This window comes from Pogoniulus pusillus, chromosome 35 (assembly GCF_015220805.1).
Source record: "Pogoniulus pusillus isolate bPogPus1 chromosome 35, bPogPus1.pri, whole genome shotgun sequence".
Lineage (NCBI taxonomy): Eukaryota > Metazoa > Chordata > Aves > Piciformes > Lybiidae > Pogoniulus > Pogoniulus pusillus.
The window spans coordinates 4,499,406-4,517,736 of NC_087298.1; the positions used below are offsets into that span (position 1 = coordinate 4,499,406).

At 46.1% G+C, this 18,331-nt stretch overlaps 1 protein-coding gene across 1 annotated transcript in view; it reads left to right on the forward strand.

Annotated features, from left to right (window-relative positions):
* The window catches only part of PAPPA (pappalysin 1), a 223,080-nt gene that overhangs the window by 148,553 nt on the left and 56,196 nt on the right, over positions 1-18,331 (forward strand). The window contains exons 11-13 of the mRNA XM_064171661.1: positions 9,128-9,241; positions 9,652-9,787; positions 13,892-14,105. Of these exons, the coding sequence (XP_064027731.1) occupies positions 9,128-9,241; positions 9,652-9,787; positions 13,892-14,105 (464 nt within the window). The remainder of the gene's footprint in view (positions 1-9,127; positions 9,242-9,651; positions 9,788-13,891; positions 14,106-18,331) is intronic.

Genomic DNA, 18,331 nt, shown 5'->3' on the forward strand with positions numbered 1-18,331 from the left:
CAATAATGTTCTGGCTACTGTGTTTGTTTAACCTCGCTCTCCAGTGGATGGATATACTGTCTGCTAAAGCACTTACCAGTCTATAATGTCTTCACACTTTGGTGAGCAGCAGTGTAGAAGTTGTAGACAGGAGCTTTTACTGTGGGTTGAAAGTGTCTTTCTGCTTTAATGAAGCAGATGTTTGCAAAGCTGGAGGTGCAAGGTCTTGTTTGGGCAGAGTTTCTTGGTGCTGTCTGTCTGGCAGGCTGTGTTATGCTGCCCTTTCTACTGGTAGATGTATTCGTGTGTTTGAACATAACAGCAGAATGCAATTCAGGGCTGGTTCAAAGAATGATACCTCCTAGGTGCCGGGGGTAGAAGATGCTGTCACCTACTGCCTGTCGGTGCTGGGGTAGAAGATGCTGTTGCTGCAGAGCAGCATCTTTATGTCTTTATGTCCTGCTGCTGTGTTGAAGAAGCAGCAAACATCTGATGTGAATAAACAGGAGCACATGGCAAATTGCTCAGTTACATTTGCATGTGCTTCATCCAAGACTGTGCTTTTCGTTGCTGTGCTCTTGAAGCTGCCGCTTGCTTTTGCAGCCTTCTGCGTGAGTTACCGAATGGGAAAAGGAGCTAGGACAAGTACAAATCACACTCACGAGCTCTGCTGGTGTTTACTTGTGGCCTTGTGTAAATTTGAGCTGATTATTTAAATCCCATTAGCACAGGTTTTGATTTTTTTATTTTCTCCCCTAGCTCTCTTTCTCTACTTTCTGGCCCTGGCTCAACTGATGTCTTTAGGGTGATCCTTTGAACCATGCAGAAATCATCTGCTTAGGGTTTTGTTGTAAAATCAAACCTCCATGTTGTTTTGTTTGGGTTTTTTTTTTTTTTTTCACAGGTCCAGCTAGCATCTGAGCTATTTTGATTGCACCTGGCTGGATGTCAAAGCCATTGTGGGTTTGGGATAGGGCCAGGCAGAAGTGATTTACAGTTTTTAAGGTGTACCGTGTGAAGTTTATGGCTTTCTGTGATTTTGATTTGAGCTCAACCGGTTTTAAATGAAGTTTGCTTTGAATCTGGAGATAACAGACATTCAAAGGAAAGCTCAAAGAACTCAGGTCTGCATGGCTTAGAAATAGAAATATATTGTTCATACAGACTCTTTGGAAGGGAAGTAAGTGCTTCTTTTCTTTATTATTAGAAAGCTAAAGTTAATAACACTCACTGGATCTGGGAAAATCTGGAATCTGGAAATCCCTGCAACTCTGATTTGCTTTCTTGAAACCAAACCGTCTTCTACAACAAAACAAAGTAGCCCTCACATCCCCCCACTCTTTTCTGAAGCCCAGCCCTGTGTCACATCCAGAACTCTACCCAAAGAGATTTCCCTTTGGAAAGCAGCACTATCATTTTTATTTGTGCAGCAGAAGGATTTATCATCATGTCACATTGCGAATGAACTATCGATGCGGTGTCGCATCAGCTACGGTGTTTTCAGACACATAAAGGTCACTTTCCAGTTGCTGCAAAATCCAGGCAAACTTGCAGCTGGAAATTGAGGCTCTGTGCTGAGAAAGCTGCAGTAATGTGCTTAATTGAACACTTAAGTATGCAAGGTCCAGATGTCATTAGCTGCTTCTGGTTCCATGGGAAAGTGGCTGTGCTGGGAGTGGACATAGCACCGGGCAAAGGGGCTTTTCTTTTGACCTGCATGAGATGTAATCTCCTTCCCAATCCCCCAGCCAAATCCTGTTCTTCATTATGCAAGTAAAATTGATAGATGGGATTTCCTCTTACTTTGGAGCCAACTGAATCTGGGACTAATATAGTTTCAGTGTGTTACACCAAGAGTTTTATCAGCTTCCAGTTGATAAAGCTTTTCTGTTGCTCACCTGCCTGCATACCTTTGTCCCACAGCAGGACATGCTGTAGTTTTTCATCTTGTGCCATCAAACCTTTAAGTACCCCAAAGAAAACAGGCAAAAGCACACAAATATCATGCAACTCAGGGCAGCTGTGTTATCATTCACAAAGGACAAAGTGAGGTTTGGAGCAGTTTGTGAGCATCAAGGGAAAGTTGCTGCTGAGGAAGCAGCAGCAGCAGAAGGTGGCTTTGAGAGAGGGAAGACACAACTTCCTCTTCTCTTATGCTTGTAACTTGTGCTGCTGTATCTTAGATTTGGGGTTAGATTACTTTTTAATTTGATTTTTACAATTGAATTTGTTAGTGCACATAAAAAAATTAACATATATACCCACTTGGAAAAAGTAACTTTGAATGCTCTCTTTAAGTCTTCAAGTCTAACCTGAAATGATTTAGGAGGAAGTTCTTCACAGAGAGTGATTTGTCATTGGAATGGGCTGCCCGGGGAGGTGGTGGAGACACCGTCTCTGGAGGTCTTCAAGAGAAGACTGGATGAGGCACTTAGTGCCATGGTCTGGTTGACTGGATAGGGCTGGGTGCTAGGTTGGACTGGATGAGCTTGGAGGTCTCTTCCAACCTGGTTGATTCTATGATTCTATGATTTAATGCTGACTTCCATAGTTGGCACACAACTGTTGACTCAAATCTTCCGAGGGGACAGATCTAGACCACTACTAAAGAGGATAGTCCCAAAGAATTTCTGACCAGCAGCTACAAGAAAACACTGGGCAAAATTTCTGATGTCCCTTGACATCAGCTTGAGTGCATGGATTTTGCATTTGAGCTCTGTGGGTTCCTGAGGTTTGAAATGGTCATAGAGATTTGCCATTGGAATGGGCTGCCCAGAGAGGTGGTGGAGTCACCAACCCTGGAGGTGTTGAAGCAAAGCCTGGATGAGGCACTTAGTGCCGTGGTCTGGTTGATTGGACAGGGCTGGGTCCTAGGTTGGACTGGATGCTCTTGGAGGTCTCTTCCAACCTGGTTGATTCTATGATTCTATGAAGTTGGCTGATTTGTGAGGTGTTTGTTGGAACCCAAATAGTGGCCTTTTTAATGGTTGGGTGCTCACTAATGTGTGCATTTTTTGCTGTGACTCCATCCCAGTTCGCAGCCTGAATGAGAAGAAGAGTGCAGCAGCTTTCAGAAGAGATTGGAGCTTTGTGCTGCAGTCAGCAGACTGGGTGGTGTCCATGTGACAGTCAACCAGCCTTGTAATATTGGGCAATGAACGAGCAGAAGCCTTTCTGATATTGAGCAACTGCGCCCTAATTCCTCGTCCTCATCCATGAGGGGTGACCTCACTGCTGTCTACAACTACCTGAAGGGAGGCTGTAGCCAGGTGGGGTTGGTCTCCTCTCCCAGGCAAGCAGCAACAGAACAAAGTGACATGGTCTCAAGTTGTGCCAGGGGAGGTATAGGCTGGATGTTATGAGAAGTTGTTGGCAGAGAGAGTGATTGGCATTGGAATGGGCTGCGCAGGGAGGTGCTGGAGTTGCCGTCTCTGGAGATGTTCAAGCAAAGCCTGGATGAGGCACTTAGTGCCGTGGTCTGGTTGATTGACCAGGGCTGAGTGCTAGGTTGGACTGGATGATCTTGGAGGTCTCTTCCAACCTGGTTGATTCTATGATTCTATGATCCTTTGGCAAGATTAACCTTAGGTCTGCAAGAACAGTAACATCTCTAAGAACAAAAGTCTGGGTGCCTGCCAGCCCCCACCTTTGGCAATGGAGAGAGAAAGGTTTCATCTGTAAGGGATGTGTTAAAATACTACTGATGTCCTGGCTGGGATTCTGTGGGGTGTGTTGAGTTAAATATAAATAACATTCTGCAGAGCAGTCTGCTGAGAGTTGTAGATTAATGAGGTTTCATTACTATGGTTGAATAATGTTCTTTAGCTGGATCTTCAAACAACAGAGTGTGTCCTGTTTGTGCCTCCCCAGGCTTTGTATCAGTCCATGAGTATTTCTGTGTGCTTGTACAGCCTCATTCAGGATGTTGTGTGCACCACAAAGTGATGGTTCTACACATCCTGTTCCTGCTTGTTCTGTGGTTGCTGATTTGCAAATGGGACTGGGTATTGACCATTTCATACCAAAAACTCACTGTACTGCCTGAACATGCAAGAGGCAGCAGCTCAGTACCCAGTGGGAAGGAGGGAGGGAAAGGCAACAGCATCACCTCTGGGACAGGGCAATCACTGCCACTCTTCTTCCTTAGAAGAAGGTTGCTCCCTGCTGCCCGATGGACAAGTGCTCATGATGGCCCCTCACAGCCATACTTAGTTGGAAGACACAGGCTGGAGGAAGCCCTGCAGTGGGACAACAGATGGGACTTTAGGAGCAGACAAGTCTGCACGCTGGAGGTTTGCTCAGCTTCCAGCCACCCGCGGGCATGCAGACAGACATGTCCCCTCCAACCGCGGCGTCAGCCGTGTGCCAGAGCTGAGCAGGGCAACATCCTGGTTTAAATAGCAGCTCTGCCTGCCTGCTTTATGAGCTATTTTGATGTTACAGTGTGAGAGATGAGAACCACCAGTGCATGCAAAGCCTGTAGTGTCTCAATGGGCAGGACAGAGGGGGATGGCAGCTGGTTGTATTTAACTCAGTCCTCCTTCGCACGTGTATGAGCTTCTTTGTCTTTCTACCTTGTAACGTCTGGGCACCTTTTTATGGCCAGTGGCTTTTACCCTCAAGATGTCTCTGCAATGTGGGGAAGCATTATCCTCGTCTTACAGATGAGGAGAAGCCAAGTGCTGCCCAGAAGGCTGCAGTGTGGACCATGCACTGGACAGAATCAGGTCAATAACTAGTCCTGTGCCCAGTCCACAGGACCAGCGATGCTTAATCTGTACTTTGTTTGCAACAGGAGCCCATCAACACAACCTAATGTTGCCTGAAGTCATGGGATGGCTGGGAATCATTCACAGGGGTGCCTTCCAAAATCTGGTCTTCAGTAAATCTTCCCATATTCCTTTGAAGGAAAATGCTCTGAGGATATGGGGCTGATTGCAATAGTAACTGCATTTTAGATGTGGCAAGGAACTAAGTGCTCCTGATATATCACTTTTCTCTTACTGCTGACACATTCCTTGGTCCCCTTGAGTAAGAGAAGGAAAAGAGGAGAGGCGGTTTGAAGAACATGTTGTCTCTGTGATTGACAAGAGCTTGTGTAAATCAGTCAAAGGGAATCCTCCAGGCATTCCCTCTTGTGGGAAGATCCCACAGTGCTCCCTGGCCCTGCTTGTTCTGTCTGTTGATGTTTGTGTACAGAATGTGTGGGTGGGAGATGAGCTGGATTAGAACCTCCATGAGGAAGAGACAGCAACTCTTCTAATTGAAAGCAGCTTCCTGGGGAGGGGGTATGATATGGGCTTCTAGGAAGAAGACACAAATAGTCCCCAAATACTTTGGAGAAGATACAGAGCTCCTGTGGATCTCAGTTGCTCTGTGGGTCTGAGAACCTGGATGAGACCCAGTGAGCAAAGTTGTGAGTCCTGAGCGGTGCTGTCATTCTTCAAAGCAAATACTTCAGTGTTTGGTAACACCCTGAAAGAAAAGTACATCAATCCCTCCTTCCCTCCACAGCTGTCAGGTGCTTTAGCTGCTGGTTTGCGTCACTGTAACAAACTGGAGGATGTTAGAAAAGAATTTCTCAGAAATGTGAATCTCTGTGAATCTGGAACTGTGAGGAGAGGCCACACTCTGTCTTCCAGGCCATTGGAGTTTGTAGCTTAGAAGTGGTGGTGCTGCAGTCATGAGAGCCTTCGTGGTGCTGCCTGCCATCTTCTAGGCATGCCTCAGTAGTAGAGACATGAAAGAGTCTCCCTCTCAGGCTTGGCAGGAGTGGTGTGACACTCACTAGCTGGGTAGAACTGAAAAGGGGACGTGTTAGAGATCATAGAATCCACCAGGTTGGATCCTTCCAAGATCATCCAGTGCAACCTAGTGCCCACCCATATCCAATCAGCTAGACTAAGTGCCTCATCCAGTCTTTTCTTGAACACCTCCAGGGACAGTGAGTCCACCACCTCCCTGGGCAGCCCATTCCAATGGCAAATCACTCTCTTTGGGAAGAACTTCCTCCTAACATCCAGCCTAGACCTCCCCATAGAATCATGATGACCTCCTCCTCCCTGTGAGTTTTCCTCTAGCCCTGAAGAGGTGTCCTCTGGCTGGACAACTGGATTACCTTGGAGGTCTCTTCCAACCTGCTTGATTCTGTGATTCTGTGACAAATCCCAACTCAGAGCCTGTTGGTGCTAGGGCTGTTTCTGCAGTCAGTTTGTTGTCAGAAAATCTGCAAGAACTACTTTGCCATTAGCTAAGCCTCCTGGACAGCAGCTAGTGTCACGTCATGGCTCTTGGACTTTTCCCACACTTCTCAATGATACTCTTCTCCTAAAAGAACTTTTTACCCCAGGACCGCTTTGAAACGCTTCTAGGAGAAGCAGTGGATCAGCCTCAGCAGGAGGAAACTTATCTAACCTCTTCAAACCCAAGCAGCTGACAGCCTGCACATCTCGACTGCACATGTCTCAAACACAGGTTCTTTATGAAGCACTGAGCTTTTTTTTTTGCTCATAGTCTCAGGCAGAAGCAGAAAGTGCAAGAGTTCACACAGGCACACAAATCAAACCAGGCATCTGAAAGTTATCAGAGATTTCCAACCCACCTCAGCAAGGGTTTATTTTGGGCTTGATTCAAACTTTTGGTGAAGGTCTGGGTGATTTCTTAATACAGTTTTCATTCATCCATTAAGTGGCACTTAAAATGCACCAAACGTCAGGGCTGTTGTTTCTTTTAACCACCTTTTTTGGAGCAGTGAAGCAGGAGAAGACATAAGAACAAGGACAAAAATCATATAAAAGTAATGAGACCTTTGTTCATGTCAAAGAGCTCTCTGACCATGTAAACTGCAGATGTGGGTAAGATAAATTCCCTAGCTGGAGAGGTATCAAACTAAAACCCATGCTCCCAACGAGAGACAGGGAACATGAAAATGCAAGAAGGGAGAGTTGTGAAATGGTACATGTCGAATTGCTGGCCTGGATTTCAGATGCCAAAGATAGTTTATGTAAAGCCTTGCTCTGCTGTAAAATGTAACACTATCCACTGGCTAGCCTCAGTCAAGCTTGGTCCCAGTTGTTTTAAAAAATAAATAAACTAAAAATCTTCTTCCAGCCCATTAAAGCTGATTTATGTTTTGCCCATAGATTCCTCTGCCCTGGATCTCGAGGGATTCTGATTATAGAGGTGATTACCTCACTTCTAGCCAATCTGCTTTCCCATTCCCAGGCATCCCAGACTCACCCAGACTTTGCCTGCTGAGACCAAGAGGACAGTTCCATGCAGGACACAGAACTTTGAATGGATAAAACCATCTCTGTTCAGTCTCTTCTTTTATTTTTTGTTCTAAAACTGCTTATGGGAGCAGCTTTACTGACACCACCTGACGGCTCATTTCAAGCTCTGGTCTCAGAAAGAAACCTGACACTGTTCCCATGAGTGCATGGCTCCAGTTAGCACCTAGCACAGGTGGTCTGTGTGGTCAGTCCTGGGCTCTCCTGTGGCTAGCACAACTGCTAGAGATGACTTGGCCTCTCCGGTTACGTTTGTAGCTTCATCGCTGCTGTTCTTTGGGAGCACAAAGAATTCTCTCTATGCCTGTGGCTCTGGTAATGACAGTCACTGAGTTCACCAGAGTGTTGTGAATCTTAACAGGCACCCTTCAGATGCTCTGAGAGCCTCAGCTGGAAGCATCCTTCTAGTGCAGTTGTAGTCTTTTGCATGGTGGGCATCTCCTTTCTCATGTTCGTTGGGGCAATGAAAGCTGTGATCATGCATGTTTCTGGTTTGGATCATACAATCATTAAGGTTGGGAAAGACCAATCAAATCCAATTGTCAAACCAGCACCACCATGCCCACCACACCATGTTCCTGAAGTTCCATGTCTGCATGTTTGTTGAACAGCTTCAGGGATGGGGACTCTACCACCTGCCTATTCCAATGCCTGACCACTTTTTCAGTAAATAAATTTATCCTAATATCCTCTTCTCCCAGGCAACCAGCAATAGAACAAGGGGACACAGTCTCAAGTTGTGCTGGGGAAAGTATAGGCTGGATGTTAGGAGGAAGTTGTTGGCAGAGAGAGTGATTGGCATTGGAATGGGCTGCCCAGGGAGGTGGTGGAGTCACCATCCCTGGAGGTCTTCAAGAAGAGACTGGATGAGGCACTTAGTGCCATGGTCTAGTTGACTGGATAGGGCTGGGTGCTCGGTTGGACTGGATGATCCTGGAGGTCTCTTCCAGCCTGGTTGATTCTATGATTCTATGATCCACCCTCAACCTCCCCTGGCCATTTCCTCTTGTCCTCTCATTGAAGTAGCCTCGCTGAGCAGTGTGGTGTCAGGATACATCTGTCACAGAATGACAGAATTGTCAGGGCTGGAAGGGACCTCAAGGACCATCTAGTTCTTGCAGCTTCATTTTCCCATCTCACACAATGATACTGCCTCAAGGCTCTCTGATACTTAGACATTTTTTTCTCTGAGCTCTTCCTGCTTGCCAGCACTTGGAATCCATCTGCCCATTCTTTATTGAAAAGAGCAGTTCAGTCTCAGCCCCACTGCTGCCTGCCATGGGGAGTGCTGCAGGTGCAGCGAGGTGATTCCATTCACAGAAGCTAGTTAACAAAATAAGAAAGTGCTTTGCTTAAATTGGGTTGTAGAGACAGCCCTATCCTGGCTAGACTGACTTCCAAGTTGTTTCTGTGGCCATCTGCAGCTTCCCTGGGATTACAGGAATGTGCAGGTTTAAATAGGACGCTGCTCGAGCAGTGTGGAGAGCATCTGCAGGCTGTCTGCTGGTACGTTCGGAGCCATTGCCGCTTTGACTCCAGTGGCAAGAGGCAAGGTCTGTTTTGGTGGGAGCAGAACTGTTCTGAACGCTGTCAAAGACCTTGTACCAAATAAAGAGGACACTTTGGCTCCCATCCAGCTGCTGAGAGCCTTTAGCTCATTTTCATGTTTCAGTTTCTCCTACTGAGGTGGAAGACCTGGAAACTTAACTTTCGAATACTCTTGTGGTATTTAACAGAGTCACTGTTTTCTCCACTTTCATTCTAGCTGTGCACTTGGGCTTTTTCCCTTGCTTTAAACAGTTGTAATCCTTTCTTACTGTCACCCACCTCTGGTGTGGTGCTTCTTTTTCCTCCTGCAGGTGTGTCGGACTAAGGTGATTGACCTGAACGACGGCGTCTCGCAGTATGCCTGGTACCCCTGCACGGCCAACTTCCAGTACTCCCACATCACTCAGGCTGTGTTCTGGCTGAAGGTAGGCAGTGCACGTGTCAGTCAGAGACCTCCTCTTTGCCTGCCTGCACACAGTTTCTCCAACAGACAAAATATCATGGGACAGCCCTCCCTGAGCCAAGCTTTTCCTCTCTTTGAAGTATGTTTAGTGCAGAATAGCAAAACAAAGCCTCTGAGCACTGCCTGGAGAGGCAGTGGTGAAGTCCCCTCCTGTGACAAGGCTATTGAATTTCTGAGAGGTTACAGCCTCCAGCTGCAGGGTTGCTTGACTCAAGTTTATCTAGTTTATGTAGGAGAGATTGGAATAGAAGACTTCTGTGTGACCCGGGATGGGAATTGTTATTTTAGAAGTCCTGGAGTGACTTCTGGGTTTTTTTTAAAGCCTACTACAGTTCTCCACCTCAGGATTTTTTGGGGCTTTTGTTTTCCCAGGCTTATTTTTCCCAGCCTATGGTGGCTGCAGCAGTCCTAGTTCACTTGGTCACTGATGGGACCTATTACCTGGACCAGAAGCAGGAGACCATTGGTGTGCAGCTGTTTGACACCAAAGAGCAAAGCCACGATCTTGGTAAGACTTTGTTTTGTTAAAGTCCTTCTTTACTGCTTGCTTAGTCTGTTAATACCCCATTGACAAACTGACCACTACTCCTGCTCAGTTTTTCCAGGATCAGACCTAAAACAGTGCTGGCTCAGTGTTCCAAGACCTGAGTTTCATTAGAGTTTGTTGAAAATGATGCATCATTTTCTACAGACAACTCTCCATACCTGTTCAGTATGCATTCAGAAGTGGTTAGCTCCTCTTTAGCCATTAAAATAAACACTATTTCAGTGCCTCATGCCCAGCACCTCCCTGGAGAGAGATTTACAGTGATACAGATGAACTGCTGGTAGCAGAGACAAGGGACCTACACTGGCTGGTGCAGCAAATGCTTCTGCTTCTCCAGGTGTAGTTGGTCACATCTCTAGTCCTGCTTGCAGGGAGCTTTCCATGGCTATTTAATGGCAATTTTTTTTCATGCAAAGTATTTCAGGTTTGATGAATGTCTTACACCAAGGCCCTTATGGGCTGCTTGCATGGCCTCCAGCAGATATGCCTGAGAGTGTCTGTGGATTTTCTAGCTCTGCTGAAGCACCAGGGTAGGCTGCTTTTGCTTGTACCTTGGCCACAGGTCCCTGTACCTGGGATTGATTCTGGCTGCATTAAGCTCCAGGACCAAGGAGCTCACCCTATCTTCCCACTCTAGCTGTCCTGTCCCCTTGTTTCCAACGGGGAAGAAGTCTGGCCATGCCACCCTGAGAGCAGGTTTTAAGGAAACATAATCCCCTTCCCCCAGCTTTCTGTTTTATCATATCTTTGCAATTTTGACAAGCAGAAACTCAAATGAACTTCTTACTAGTGGTGGGAAGGAGAAGAGACACACAAGTGACAGGTGCTGGATGACTGTCCAAGGTAACACATAATTTGGTGGGGCGAGGAGGAAAAGAAAGCATGTGTGGAGTCTGTTGTCCAGGAACAAACCAAAAATCAGAGCAAGTTGTGCAGGTTGAGTCAGGATAGCTCCTGGTTTGCCAGAGTCCCTGGATTAGTCATGTTCTCCTTTCACAAAACAGTGGCTGTGGCTCTTTCCCCCTGAGAAATAAATCATGGAGACACAAGTGTGCCAACACATACTTAATGTGACACTTTATAGAGACAGACAGACTGGGAGAGAAAGAGAACAAGAAAGAGGAGCAAAGAGGAAACTGAGGGTTAGGTTTTGAAATCTGTGATGAAATTGCAGCATGAGTTTGGCATGGCTCAGGCTGGTGCTTGGAGATCTTCACAGTGCCGCCTTCATCGTGGAAAAGCCTCTCAGCTTTGCAGAAGAGGCTGGCCTGGAGCAAAGGAGAAGTGTAAGTAGGCTGCTCAGCACTTGTCAGTCAGGCAATGCTCCCAGTCACTGGTCTGTCTGAGTTCTGGGTGCAGCATTAAGCCCTGTTCCTGGATATTGTGTGTGATGTGTGTGAATTGTCAGCCTGGCATGCTAGAAACTGCAGCTGAAGTGCAAACTTTGGCGTGCATTGGGTGTAGGATCGACTGCAGGTGGTCACCCAGCCTTAAGCAGAACTTAGTGGCAAACTAAAAGTTCATCCAAGAGGAAGTAATTTAAAGCCTGCTCAGTCCTCAGTGTGCTAAAGACACTCCCACGAGCAAAATGCAGTCTGCCCAGAAGTGCAGTTCACTCATAACTCATACAGCACCTTTTTGCTATGGGGAAGTTTCCCAGGAAATGGGAAATTTTTCTTTGTCTCATTAGGAGATGGAGAGGTTGGGATGGCAAACACTGAGGTGTGAGCCATTAGTTCAGAGCCATTGCAGACACCACTCTTCAGCTGCTGGGTGCTTTGCAAGAGAAGCTGAGCACTGAGTATGTGGATACAGAGCTATAGAAACAGGGGCAAGCATGGAGACAGCTCTGAGTCCTCTGCCATGGGCACCTGTGCTGTCTTGAGTGGTGTTTAGTAATGAAGGCAGGTTAGTTACATCAACCTGCCCTCTTCAGCCCCTGCTCTCCTTGTCGGGGTCAGAAAGCACCAGAAACTGCAGCATAGCTCTGAGGGTCTGTTTTGTTGTGGACACCACCTGAGCACAAGAAATGAAATTGAAGTGAATAAACAGCCTCATACCATAAGTTCTTTCTTGGCTTTCCATCAGAGAAGACAGAAACTTCCCAGGAATTTGGGAACCTGGGATTCTGAGTATTAACTGCACCTGTTTGTAAGTGAGAAACGTGCACCGTTCCACAAGGAGCTGATATCAAAAGACCTGTGGGAGGCAAATAGACAGGGAGGTTATTTCAGGGTCAGGTAAAGACCAAAACAAAAGGAGGTTTGCTCTTTTATTTTTTTTTAATTATTTTTTATTTTATTTTATTTTTTTTATTACAGGAAGATTTTTTTTTTTTAAAGTAGAGGGTGGGAGAGAGATTTTTAAAGAGAGTGGTCAGAAGTCTGTCTTAATTCACAGGAAATCACTTTCTAAGGAGAGAAATGAAAACTTTCTTATTCTTTCCCTTCTGAGTCAAGAAACTTGAACTGGGAAAAAAAAAGAAGGAAAAAAAAGAGAAGTAATAATAGAAATCCCTGAGCCAGTTAAACATGCAAATAGAATTTATTTTCATATTTGCAAGTGTATCAGAGTAGCCAAAGGGCCTGGGCCAAAGCCATTGCTGGGGGAGCTCCAGTGAAGCAAATGGAACTGGAGCCAAGCTGATCCTCGGAGCAATGCCATGGAGCCGTGGAGGCAGGGCTCTGCAGGCAGCCAGCAGGGCGAGAATCTCTCTTAATGAATTTTGAGGCCAGCTGACAGCTGTCTGTCCTTTGAGTTACCCCTGAGATGGATTGGACCCATCTGAATTCAGGTTGCTTCTACCTGGAGGTGGGAATTTATTCCTGACTGTCATTGAATGCCTTCTCTGTGGAAGAAAAGGGATTAAGGAGCCTCCTCATCCCCTCTCTGGTGCATCTGTGCACCTCAACATAGAATCACAGAATCATAGAATCACAGAATCACATAATCATAGAATCATAGAATCACATAATCATAGAATCACAGAATTACATAATCATAGAATCACAGAATCATAGAATCATAGAATCACAGAATCATAGAATCATAGAATCATAGAATCATAGAATCACAGAATCATAGAATCTCAGAATCATAGAATCATAGAATCTCAGAATCATAGAATCTCAGAATCATAGAATCAGCCAGAGTTGGAAGGGACCACAAGGAGCAGCCAGTTCCAACCCCCCTGCCATGCCCAGGGACACCCCACTCTGGATCAGGCTGTCCAGAACTTCATCCAACCTGGCCTTAAACACCTCCAGCCATGGGGCCTCAACCACCTCCCTGGGCAACCCATTCCAGGCTCTCACCACTCTCCTGCTGAACAGCTTCCTCCTCACGTCCAGCCTGAACCTCCCCACCTCCAGCTTTGCTCCATTCCCCCCAGTCCTGTCGCTACCTGAACCTCCTGAGACACTTCTGCTTTCCCAAGCACGACTCTTTTCCGCTCCAATGAGATCACCTCAGTGGCTCCATCACCTTTGCATCTCTCTCTGGGACCATCTTGGCTGTGTTGTTTTTTAGGGAAGAGTGAGGTATCCTAAGGCTACAAAACCATCAGGACAAATAAACAATCCAAAGTGGCTACGTTTAGTGCAGGGCTCAGGCAAGAGCAGCTTTGCGCTGAGCGCTAATGACATGCACGGCTCCCAACGAGCCCACGGCGCACAAAGCCACCCAGCCTGCCGGCACCATTTGATGCTTGGCATAAAGGCTCCGACTGTCCCCTCAGCCCGGTCTGACAATAGTGCGACTCCGCTTCCTCCGGGATGCTTGCTCCTGATTTAAAGGAGCACAATAGAAACGTGGTGCAAAGAAAGTGCTCTGAGAGCCTGCCGTGCTGGCGGAGAGAATGGCAGCCTTTCTTCGGCTGTCTGGAGGGATATGCTTCTCAGCTAAGCTCTGCGGAGCGATTTGGGAAGCCCCTCCAGGCAGCTTACCATAACTTTTCAGCTCTATAGGGCCATTCCTAGGGGTGAAATGCTTCTGAAGTGCCCACGGCTCCGGGAAGCAATTGTGTAAAGTCTGACCCTTCCTCTGATCTTGTCTCTCCTCTGGCAGGTGTCCACGTCCTGAGCTGCAGGAACAATCCCCTGATTATCCCCGTCATCCATGACCTCAGTCACCCTTTTTATCACACCCAGGCTGTCCTCATTAGCTTCAACTCCCAGTTTGTGGCCATCTCCGGGGTGGCCCTGCGTTCCTTCCACAACTTCGACCCCATCACCATCAGCAGCTGCCAGCGAGGACAGACCTACAGCCCCGCGGAGCAGAGGTGAGCCTGTCAGCTTGCTTCCTTCTGCCTCGCCACCCACCGCCCCCCGCACCGCCAGGGGTTAAGAGGAGGCAGGAGGGGCACAGCAGCTGAACCCTGCTGACCCTTTTGTGTGGCCAGTAAAAAACCTGCAGTGTTCTCATTGATCAGGATGGATGGGACATTTAACCCGCATGGGATACTGTTAGTGAATTATTTCCTCTTCCTTTCTCCTCCCTCCTTTATCCCAAGCTTGGAATTTGGGCCAGTTAACTCTCCATACATTCCCCCACCACAGCATCGTTTTTGTCACTCACACCCCGACTTCAATCTGAACTGCTTTGTGCTGTGAAGTGCTACAGGGACCTCCCACGGAAGCAGTTGCACAGAGACAAAGTGATGCTTGTGCCATGGTGGGGTCGGATCCTGCAAGGTGCTCAGCCCCGTGTGGCTAGTGCTTGTCCACCAGCAATCGTGGTGCCTTTACGGCTGGGTAAGGGCCCTCAGTACCTCTCTGGATCCGGCTCACGTTCTGAAAAGCTCTGTGGGACCCCCCAGGATGAAAGGTTTATGGCTACCGTTTTATTCTTGTTGTTATTACAGACACATCAATAGATCACCACCAAACCCTCTCAGTCTCTGCTTTACAGCATCCCACAGAGATTGTGACCTTTTGTGGCCTCTGGTGCGGCAGCTTCATGGATCCTTTCAGCGAGGCAGTGAAAAGAAGAGGGGAGAATTTAGCAAAAAACCCTGAAAGAATAATTTTTTCCCCTTCCTTTGTGAATTCAAAGTTGTGAGCAGTCGTCATACCGTAGCTGCAGCAATAGTAAACCCAGTTACTTGTCCCAGCAAACCTCTGCTCAGCCTCCTGAGCAAGCTGACAGGTTTTTTGTCAACGCTCTGCCTTGTTTTTAGGACCTGCTTTTTATTCCAGGAAAGGTGAGAGGGAAAGAAGAGGGAGAGGGAAGGCAAAAGGTAAAAAAGGGGAAAAAAAAAGAAAGGAAAAGGGAAAGGAAAAGAGAAAGAGAAAGAAAATTAAAAAGAAAAAGGGAAAGAGAAAGAAAAATAACAAGAACAAGAAAAAGGGAAAGGGAAAGAAAAAAAAAGGAAAGAAAAAGAAAAATGAAAAGGGAAAGAGAAAGAAAAATAACAAGAACAAGAAAAAGGGAAAGGGAAAGAAAAATAATAGGAAAAAGAAAAAGGGAATGAAAAAGAATAGGAAAAAGGGAAAGAAAAAGAAAAAATTAAAAAGAACAAGAAAAAGAGAAAGGGAAAGAGAAAGAAAATTTAAAAGAAAAAGGGAGAGGGAAAGAAAAAGAAAGAAAATTTAAAAGAAAAGGAAAAAGGGAGAGGGGAATGAAAAGAAAAAGGGAAAGAAAAAGAAAAGGAAAAAGGAAAAGAAAAATGAAAATAAAAAGAACAAGAAAAAAAGGGAGAGAGAAAAATTAAAAGAAAAAGGAAAAGAGAAAAGGGAAAGAGAAAAAGACAAATGAAAAGAAAAAGGAAAAGGGAAAAGGGAAAGAGAAAAAGACAAATGAAAAGAAAAAGGAAAAGGGAAAGAGAAAAAGACAAATGAAAAGAAAAAGGGAAAGAGAAAGAAAAATAAAAATGAAAAGAAAAAGAACAACAAAAAGGGAAAGAGAAAGAAAAAAAAATTTAAAAAAGGAAAAGAAAAGAAAAAGGAAAAAGAGGAGAAAAAAAAAAGGAGCATATCTATAGCTAAATCAATTCAGTCAGTGTGTTCTGACCTAGATTCAAGGAGTCTGATCATTCTGTGCAATAGGTTGTATAAATTCAGAGGCCCAAAGACAGCAGGATCAAGTTTCAGATGAGGAGTCTGGTTTAGGAACTTTGGCCAAATCCCAGTGAGGGAGCAGGACAGAAAAAGAGCGAGAAAGACCTACTGGAAGGAGATGGTGAGAAGCAACAGGGAGCACAGGAGCACATTCCTCCCTCTCAAGTTTTCAGTAGGAATTGAACCATTTGTTCACTTATGAAATTAGAAGTGCTCTGTGTTTAGAAAGTTATTTCCTTAATAAAAAATGTGTTCCCCTTAGGCAAAGCTGCAGTGAGCCTCTGCAGCCCAGCACAGCAACCCTCAGAAATCTCTGGGAGAGGAGTCACCCACTTGTTGCCTCTTCTTTTTCTTCTTAATGTTTTGGGTTTGGGTTTTTTGGGTGGGTTTTTTGTTGTTGTTGCTGTTGGGTTTGTTTTTCCTTGTTTTGATTTTGTGATGCACTGAACCGTCTCAGCCCCTGGCTCTCAAATACTTCCACCAGAACTTTGCTCTTTCTGACTAATGTTTTGGATCTTGCAAATTACAATGCTGGGTTGATCATAAAGTTTCCGGTGTGTGAATCCCACCTGGAGTACTGTGTCCAAGTCTGGAGCCCTCAGTATAGGAAGGACATGAATCTGGTGGAGGAGGTCCAGAGGAGGGCCATAGAAATGATCAGGAGTTGGAATACTTCTGCTACAAAGACAGGCTGAGGGAGCTGGGGTTGTTCAGCCTGGAAAAGAGGAGGCTCTGGGGAGACCTAATAGTGGCCTTCCAGTACCTGAAGGGGGCTACAAGAAGGATAGAGACTGTTTACAGAGGCCTGTGGTGAAGACACAAGGGACAAAGGCTTAAAACTAGAGAGGAGCAGATTTGGATTGGAAGTTAGAACAAGTTCTTTACCATGAGGGTGGTGGAGCACTGGGGCAGGTTGCCCAGAGAGGTGGTTGGGCCCCCATCCCTGGAGATATTCAAGGTGAGGCTTGGCAGGGCTCTGTACAGCCTGATCTAGTTGAGGATGTCCCTGCTGACTGCAGGAGAGGTTGGACTGGATGACCTTTGGAGGTCCCTTCCAACTCAGTCCGTTCTATGATTTATGTCAGTCAAGGAACTAGAAGCTCTGAGGTAGATCCCTGATCCAAAGCCAGCTGCAATCACTAGGATTTTCTTCACTGATGAGAGTGCTACAGTGGAAAATCTCCTGTTTGCTTTGTGATGGGATTGGTTTGGGTGACCACATCTGCTTTCCTTCCTAGAAGAAACTCTAAGCAGTTGAAGTATCCTATATACAGAGAATCTTCATTATGCTGTGCAGCCAGAAAGTAGGTGGCACCTCTGCTGGCACCTGCCAGCCTTTTCCTTTGTTATTCTTCCCAATTGAAAAGCATAGAAAGAGAGATTTGACATTTGTTCTTAAGCAGTTCAAAAGCTGGATGTGGATTTTCTGCCTCCCCTGCTCACTGTATCCCCATCAGACTCCCTTTGTGTGCCAGTCCCACCCTGTCATAGAATCATAGAATCAACCAGGTTGGAAGAGACCTCCAAGCTCATGCAGTCCAACCTAGCACCCAGCCCTGTCCAATCAACCAGACCATGGCACTAAGTGCCCCACCCAGGCTTTGCTTGAACCCCTCCAGAGACAGCAACTCCAGCACCTCCCTGGGCAGCCCATTCCAATGCAAATCACTCTCTCTGGCAAGAATTTCCTCCTGATATCCAGCTTAGACCTTCCCTGGCACAACTTGAGACTGTGTCCCCTTCTTCTGTTGCTGGTTGCTTGGGAGAAGAGACCAACCCCACCTGGCTACAGCCTCCCTTCAGGTAGTTGGAGGCATCAAAGAGGTCTGCCCTGAGCCTCCTCTTCTGCAGGCTGCACACCCCCTGCTCCCTCAGCCTCTTCTCACAGGACTGTGCTCTAGACCCCTCACCACCTTCATCGCCCTTCTCTGGACACAATCCAGTACCTCAGCATCTCTCTTGAATTGAGGAGCCCAGAACCATCCTTCCCTTCTCCCTTTTCCCAGCTGCTTACATTTGCCTAATAAGATTCTTAAAATGTTTATTTGATTTTTTAAGGACCTTTCCTTCCTATGTGTAAGCATCAGCTTCACCACTTTCATTTTCCTTGGGTCAACATGGATATTTTTGCCTGGCTTTTGGCTTTTCACTGCAAGAGATATTATTTCTCTCTCTTCAAGGAGAATTATTTTGGTTGGAGAGGATTTATAGCCAGATACAGACACTTCTAGGCAAGGGTGCAGGTTTTAAATATGTGAGGGAAGACAAATATATTGGCCCTTAAAAGTTAACACAGCTTTTATTTTGATGGTGAATGGATCACTCCCATGGGCTAGTGACAACTTAATAACTGAAAATAAAACATGCACTCACTCTTCTTTCTGAAAATATGTGTTGCAGTTCATATTTTAGAAGAGAGAAAGGAGCTTAAAAGTGAAATTCCCATTGA